The 8,036-nt window shown below is 41.6% G+C and overlaps 1 protein-coding gene across 6 annotated transcripts in view; it reads left to right on the forward strand.

Moving 5' to 3' along the window:
• Window positions 1-7,718, forward strand: part of LOC125428294 (contactin-4) — a 679,975-nt gene extending 672,257 nt beyond the window's left edge. For all 6 annotated transcript variants that reach the window (XM_048488126.1, XM_048488125.1, XM_048488131.1 and 3 more), the window contains 4 exons: window positions 67-253; window positions 1,294-1,406; window positions 3,081-3,249; window positions 6,529-7,718. In XM_048488126.1, coding sequence (XP_048344083.1) covers window positions 67-253; window positions 1,294-1,406; window positions 3,081-3,249; window positions 6,529-6,629 — 570 coding nt within the window. In that variant the 3' untranslated portion in view covers window positions 6,630-7,718. The remainder of the gene's footprint in view (window positions 1-66; window positions 254-1,293; window positions 1,407-3,080; window positions 3,250-6,528) is intronic.
• Window positions 7,719-8,036: the final 318 nt, after the last annotated feature.

Raw genomic sequence — 8,036 nt, forward strand, 5'->3', positions numbered from 1 at the left:
AATGTAAAGAATGTAGCATTAAGTTATACCAAGCTCAAAGAGAAAATGTACATTTTATTCGTGCAGGTTAGATATTGGAAGAATGAAGATAAGGAAGAGCAAGCTGGAAGAATAAGAACCATGACCAACCAAACTTTTGCAAAAATCGGCCACCTGAAGGGAAATACTTTATATCACTTGGCTGTCAAGGCTTACAATACGGCAGGGATGGGGCCTTCCAGTGCTATAGTCAATGTAACTACGAAAAAGCCACGTGAGTGTCAGTTAAGAAAACAAATTTGAAATATAATGTATTAAAATGAGACTAACTACCCATTTGGTATTATTTTCCACTATAAATTGTAAAATGACAACATATTAATTTTGGAAAGAGAAGTTTTCTGAATACCAAATTTAAAAAAAGAAAGAAAACAAAGATGGATCTATGTATTGTTGAATCAGATGGATCAGGTGCATAGGAGGCATTTCGGTCACTATGTGTTATCGTATGTTGCTTTAATGGTGTGATTTGCCGGTAGGAGAAGGCCAGCACCAATTTATTTGCGTTTACTTTTCCCACCCAAAGGTTCTCAAGGTATCTTTGATTAATTCTGGGTATGTCACAACTATGGATGATTGAGTCATGATATGCATAAAATGGAATTGTTAAATCTGAACCTGATCATTCAGATTTGCTGATCAAATTCTCCACATTCTACATAGCGTGTTGGTAAAGGGATAGCTTTGGTAGATATAGATTCAGAATCAGCATTCCAGTTTGGGGATATCCCATTCCTTTCTTTTTTTTCCCCCCCAAGCAAATTGATGTGAGTTAATGTTTGGGATTCTTCATCTCACTAATCAAGAGAGAGCAAATGGAAAATGTAGTCGGCCAAGAAAGAGAAATGTTTACTTTTTATTTCAGAGTAGGGCCTTTATCTACTAGTCGCCAGTACAGCGAATTACCATCTGATTCATAGTGAACACAGGTAATTAATAACCGGCTACCGTTTCTCCAGATAGTTTTGTGAACAGTTCCCATCATCCCCTGCCAGCATGATGCTGGCAGGGGATGATGGGAACTGTAGCCCATAACATCTGGAGGGCCGTGAGTTTGACACCTGTGGATTACAGTATTCATGTGTGTCATATCAAATCTGTTACTAAACACATGTTTGTACAACAGCCTATTAATTTTCCAAACAGAGCAGTTCACAGCTCCCAAAACACTATCCAGTTAGAGGCAATGTTAGCTGTAGAATAAGGAAAGTGATGCAACCTCATAATATTCAGCTTCCTGTGTTTTGAATGTAGCACCCAGTCAACCCCCTGGAAACATCATCTGGAATTCATCAGACTCCAAGATTATCCTGAACTGGGATCAAGTAAAAGCACAGAACAATGAATCCGAAGTGAAAGGATATAAAGTAGGTAATTCATTCATAGGCAGGGAAAAACATCTACTTATTTGTCATTGTATAACATTGAACAGAACCACTGTCTTGAATTCAGTAATCACCTGATTAATCAATATCACTGTAGTGTACTTAGGTTGCAGTCATTGGTGGGATTCAAATAATTTAACAACCAGTTCCGGTGGTGGGATTCAAATAATTTAACAACTGGTTGTTTACAAGCACCATTTTAGCAACCAGTTCTGCCAAAGTGGTGCGAACCGCTGAATCCCACCACTGGTTGCAGTCCTAAGTACTGGTACTTGGCCATAAATTCTGTTAAAGCTGTTGGCATTGCTTCTCTCTAAATGTGTAAAGGGTCAGGTTAATGATCTAATATACCTGGAATATTACATCCCTCACCCACCCCATGACTGCAATGGCATCACAGCATCATTCAGATCTAAGCACAAACAACTAGTGGTTCTCTGAAGAACAAGTCCCAAGTTAGGCAAAATATAACAGAAGTATACTAGATCAAAATGCTAGTTGGCATCCTGGAAAATGTGTTACTTATGCTCTTGTTATATTATATTGATGTTTCATGGTTGCAATTGTGACTGGAGGGGAAGGGACAGCCCTGTTCCAGGAACAGTATTGTGCTAAATTTTTCTGTGTTATGTTGCTGTCTCTGAACCTATTCCCTGCACAGGGCAGCTGCACCACCAGTGCTACAGTAACAAAAACACTGTCCTTGTAACAGTGCACTTTGTGGGTTATCACATGAGATTCAAAGCTCAAATCAGAACTCAACTGGAAAGGATGAGAATTATGCCTTTTCAAAATGAGGGTTTTTTAAAAAAAATAATGGTGAAATAACCACAAGGGTTTTGAAGCCGGGGGTGGTAAAACGGTCTGAACTTCTGTTTTCACAAAGGCAATGAGAATGTGGGTCAAATGAGACAAGATGGAGATCACAGATGTACATTTCTCTTTTAGAGTGAAATTGTAGCTGCACGGGGATCCTCTTTCAGAACATACCTGCACAATTCACCAAACCAAAATGAACCCACACTAGTTGTTCTTTTAAAGAAAGGGCAGTTGCCTGTCCTTTAAAGGGTACATATAATGGCACAGGGGATGGCTTCAATTAGTGGAAATGAGATAGAAGGTTAAATCCTCTTTGCCCTTCTCAATGTCCTGAATTGGAGTCAGGATCATGTGCAGCTGTAATGTGGCTTTCACAGATGGATCAGGGTTTGTGATCTTCATTTTATCTTGTTTAATCCTTAGAGGAAAAGCTTGTAAAAAAGGAAAATAAATATGTGCAGTTTCTCCTAATTTAATACACTGCTTAGGTACAGCGAACCAAGAGTCATATAGCTTCTGGAATGTCAGGACACAGGGTGGCAATGTTAGGGCCATTCTATTATTATTATAGCGTTAGAAACAGAGGTCATTTCCATGGTTATTCAGCTTAGTCTTTTCTTCTTTTTATCTCTTTCCCTCTCTCCGCCCCCCATTTGGCACATGAGATTTAGTGTCAGGATTTATATTTTAAACAAATTAAATTCCCTGATCTTTCAGAAATGCTGAAGGCAAATCAAGGAAGTAGTTTAACTGAGAAACCTATTAGTTCTGACACTAATAATGAGTTCAGTGATTGTCTCTCTTTGCTTCTTTCTCTGTCCTTGCAACCTGTTGTAGGTTTTATACAGATGGAACAGACAAAGCAGCACATCTGTTATAGAAACAAACAAAACATCTGTGGAGCTTTCGCTGCCTTTTGATGAAGATTACATCGTAGAAATAAAGCCATTTAGTGATGGAGGAGATGGAAATAGCAGTGAGCAAATCCGAATTCCAAAGATATCAAGTAAGGCTAATATTTTCTTATGTTCATATGGCTATTTGTGGATGACAGCATTTGGACCTCATAACAGATTCCAATTAACTCCAGCTAGATCCTGTACATGCCTATGTCTTTCACTCCTGCCCCCACCACCCTCTTTTTGCAAAGAGAATTCCCAAGCTCCAGATCACTATGAAGTTCAAGTGTGGGTGCTTTGGTCTACTGAAATTTCTTTACTCCCCACAAGCTGAAAATGTAGACCTGGGTTTAGAATTCTAGCTTGTGTGGGGTGAAAAATCCGCAGTCCACTGAAGCATCTAGTTGTCAAAGAGTTCTTACAGAGTGATCTTCCAGCTTTGCCACTTCATATTTTTTGAGGCAAAAGTTGCTCGCGACATGGGTGGATTGAGCAGCCACCCAGGGACGCCAAAACAGTAATCCCCGGGAGGAGTTTGCACGTCGGGCAGCCCCGCAACCCCGAAGTTTAATGGAAGTCATTGTTTCTGAACCTCGCTCCCTGGGCGAGGTTTTTCCAAAAACAGCGGCTTCCAACCGCTGCCGTGCGAACGGCAGCAGCTGGAAGGCGCCATTCCCCCCTTTCCTGAACGCCTTACCTTCCCTCCGACCTTCCGGCGCGTCGCCCAGGCCTGGGGACACGCCCCCCTGCCCTGGAACTCCAGAGCTGTCGCTCAGGGCAGGGGGCGTGTCCCCTGGCCTGGGCAACACACCAGAAGTTCGGAGGGAGGGTAAGGCATTCGGGCAATGGCGCAGCGCGGCGCCATCTTCCCCGCCCCTACCGGGACCGTTTGTGCGAACAGTCCCGGGAGGGGTGCATCGGCGTCGTATACGCTGACGCACCCCCCGAACATAGCCATGCAGAAACGGCCTTAGTGAAAAAGCTGGTGGGATCCAGCCCAAAGTAATGAAGGGAAATTGACTCTTTTTTGTTCCTCCAAAAGTGATGGGAGCTCAGCCTCCTGGTATTCAAGTGTGTTCCAGACTAAAGAAAAACAGAAGAGGTTTGCCACTGCCTTCCTCCGCATAATGTTCCTAGTCTTCCCTGTGTGTCTCCCATCCACGTACTAACCATGGCTGAAAAGCTCAGGCTAGCTGAGCAGCTCAATGCAAGAGCAAGGAGAATGATTTTGCCTAGTCCCTCCTATGAAATGCAGCTCCTCTTGCCACATGCCATTCTGCCTACAAGAGTCCTCCCCATAAGTGGTTTCTAGCTTACAGTGTAATATTCATATAGTTTTAAGAGCTCTGCAGACGGCATAAACATAAAAGTGGTGCTTTATTCCTTCACTTAAGTGAATATGGTAGTTTGCTGGTGCCGTAGCTCTGTGTTTGTATGTCACATGGTGGAATATGTAGAGAAGAGATCTTGTTTCTCATACTTTAAGGACGTTTTACTGGAAAATGTAGTATAGCAATTTTTTTCCAGTAAAGAAGCCTTGTTAATTTGAGGCATGAATGTTGCTTGTTCACGTTCATGGACTGTGAACGTTCACGTTCATGGACAGGTTACACATTTATCCCCCTCAGAATCCCTCCTTCCGTATTCTCAGAGCAGCACGTCTGCTAATTGTTGAATCTGTTGGTACCCAGCACCAAGGTTATGCTATCCGCAGCAGATAACAATGTGAAGCCGCCTGACTCCTAGCCAAGGGGTCAGATAATTTTATTTTTATTTTATTTATTGGTCTTGATAGACCGTCCAACCCCCGAAGGGCTCTGGGCGGTGTACAATGAGACATAGAACAAATACAATATAAGATCTCATAAATACAATAGAGCAATAAAACATTAAAATTCATTAAAATACATTATAGCAGCAATTTCAAAATTTACAGATAAAAATACATGCACAGATGCATGCACAGATGGCACCAGCATGTCAGGGGAGGCCTAGTTGTCTAAACGTTACAAGCAGCCATAAATCCAGATCAAACCAGCAACAGATACATATATCAAAAGTGCAAAGCACATGGGCCCCGGGCAGTAGTGGGATTCAAATAATTTAACAACCGGTTCTGAAAGGACTCAGTGGTGGGATTACAACCAGTTTTCTGAACTAGACAAAAAATTAGCTACCAGTTCTACCAGACTTGTGTGAATAGGCTGAATCCCACCACTGGCCCCGGGCATACCAGGTGCGACTCTGACAGTTGGCATGGTGGCCAGAAATACGTTCTGTAAAATGTATCAGCTTCGCCAACTTTCTCATTACCTAAACTCTGCATCTGCAACTTTGTGATTGGATTAGTGCAGTGATGGCGAACCTTTTTGAGACTGAGTGCCCAAATTGCAGCCCCAAACTCACTTATTTATTGCAAAGTGCCAACACGGCAATTTAATCTGAATACTGAGGTTTTAGTTTAGACAATATGGTTGGCTTTGAGGTGCCCGTTACTCGGGAGTAAGCTTGGTGAAGCAACCGTGCCACACTTCAATTGGGTGAATCACGACCCTAGGAGGGTTTACTCAAAAGCAAGCCTCATTGCCAGCAACCGAGCTTACTCCCAGGTAAAGAATCGTGCCCAGGACAGCCTAGATGTGTGTGTGTGGGGGGGTGATTTTCTCCCCCCCCCCATGATGAACTCTGGGTGCGCGTGCCCACAGAGAGGGCTCTGAGTGCCACCTCTGGCACCCTTGCCATAGGTTCGCCATCACTGGATTAGTGCAAGACACCCTCATTGGGGCTGCCCTTGGAAATAACCCAGAAACAACAACTGGTCCAAATTGGAGCCTCCCAACTGTTGTCAGGGACATATATTGCCCATTTTGAACCAGCTACAGTGGTTGCCAGTCTGTTTCTTAGTTCAGTTCAAGGTGCTGTCCTTTGAAGCTCTAAGCCCATATATTTGAAGGGCCAACTCCTTTCTGTTCATCTCTGTACACCAGCTATGGTCACCAGACAGCCAACTGCTGGCTATCCCACTACTTGAGGTGGCTCATCTGGCATCAACTAGTGCTCAGGCCTTTTTCATCATGGCTCTGGCTCTGTGGAATGGGCTCCCTGCAGAGGCATGGTGCGGGAACGCTTCCCTGGAGATGTTCAGGAGGTGCTGCGAGGCCTACCTGTTTGCCAGGGCATTTGCGAAGGTTTAAACGGCAGGCATCTTTTCAGGCAGGGAGAGACATAAGGTTTGCTATTTTATCTTTGGTTTTCAGATGGGAATGTTTTAATGGTTATTGTAAACCACCTTGAACAAAGAGGAAAGATGGATATAAATGTTTTAATAAACACACAAATAAATGTATATAAAGCTACAATATCTTGTTTTTTCCCCCTTCTCACAGATGCATATGCAAGAGGGTCGGGCGCTTCTACTTCAAATGCTTGCACGTTGTCAGCCATCAGCACAATAATGATTTCCCTCACAGCTAGATCAAGTTTATGACAAAAATTATCTAAAGGACTTCCTGTTTATAATATAAGCAACATTTAGCTAGTTGTTTTGAAGACACCCAGTACTAAGTAATATTGTTGTTCAAGTACATCTTACTACTGGAAAGAAAATGTTTTATGCTTCTCTAGGAATGGCATTATACAGTACTTCCTCAAAGCAAATATAGCTTTGTCTGAAGTTTCCTTGGAAACTCTGCAATGCACTGAAAACATCTGTAATATGATGTTACCAAAGCAGTTTACATATGTCCTTATATGCATATTTTTATTATATATTTAGTGTTTTATAGACTTTTTTAAAGTTAACATATGATGTAGATATTGATTTCTTTTCCCTCTGCTATAAAATGCTATTGATGACATTATCGTTAACAAAGATATATTCTTTTGGAATGTTCTATGGCTGTACGGTCAGAGCTCTTGGTACATTGGTCTCAAATTGATTGTATAGTTTTACAAGAGAAGTTTAGCAAAGCTCTTTCGGTCATGGTGTGTCCTTCAGGGCATCCAGAGCACATCCTGTGTACATGAAATGGATCTATAGGTGTTCTACAGACAACCCACTCCTCTCAGATCTCAGCCTGGTTCACACTGCAGTGTGGCTCAGATCTCAACCTGGCTGTTGCTTACGTGGTGATGCACTCCTGTTTCTCATATAAGGTTATTTAGTGGCTCCACATATCAGACACTTGCTGCACCAGTAACTCCAAATAGAAGAAAAAGGAGTGAGCTGCTGGATAATTGTATATTTGGCATGAGAATGCTTTACATTGGCAGTTGTCGGGCATGGCTCGGTGTATCCAGCACAGTGACAGAAACCAATTGAGAGGGAAGGATGGGGCAGAGAGGAAGGCTAAGTAAGCATATCTCTATCTATGAAACTCTCCATTCCACCATTTAAAGCAGTTTGGATGGTCTTGATTAAATCCAACACTTTTGACATAAAATATTGGGTCAGATATCTGAAACAAATCCAACATATATTTCAGTGCAATTTGCTTTCAGTTTGTATAAATCAACTGCATAAAATCATCAAGCCAGTGTTTTAATGATGCAAAGCAAAGGTTTGGTTTTGTTTTTTTTTTAAAAAATTATTTTGATGTACTGATTTAGCTTTTCCTATAATCTAACATTTCAAATTAATGGTAATTTCATATAGTTGTTATCACTATTGTAATGTAAACCAGAAGTTGCTATAGCAAAGAATAAGATTCTAAACGTGGTAAAATCTGAAATTCCACCAGTTGAACTACTGATGTTGTTCTAGGTTTGCACCATTTTAATCAGGATACGAGTCTTTGAGACTGAAAATGAAATATAGTTATGCTGATTTCCATGTCTGAATATGTATTTCTTTTAACAGGTACATGTTAGCTGTAATTCTCTATAGATTGGTTTC

The sequence above is a fragment of the Sphaerodactylus townsendi genome, linkage group LG03 (assembly GCF_021028975.2).
Source record: "Sphaerodactylus townsendi isolate TG3544 linkage group LG03, MPM_Stown_v2.3, whole genome shotgun sequence".
NCBI classification, from domain to species: Eukaryota; Metazoa; Chordata; class Lepidosauria; order Squamata; family Sphaerodactylidae; genus Sphaerodactylus; species Sphaerodactylus townsendi.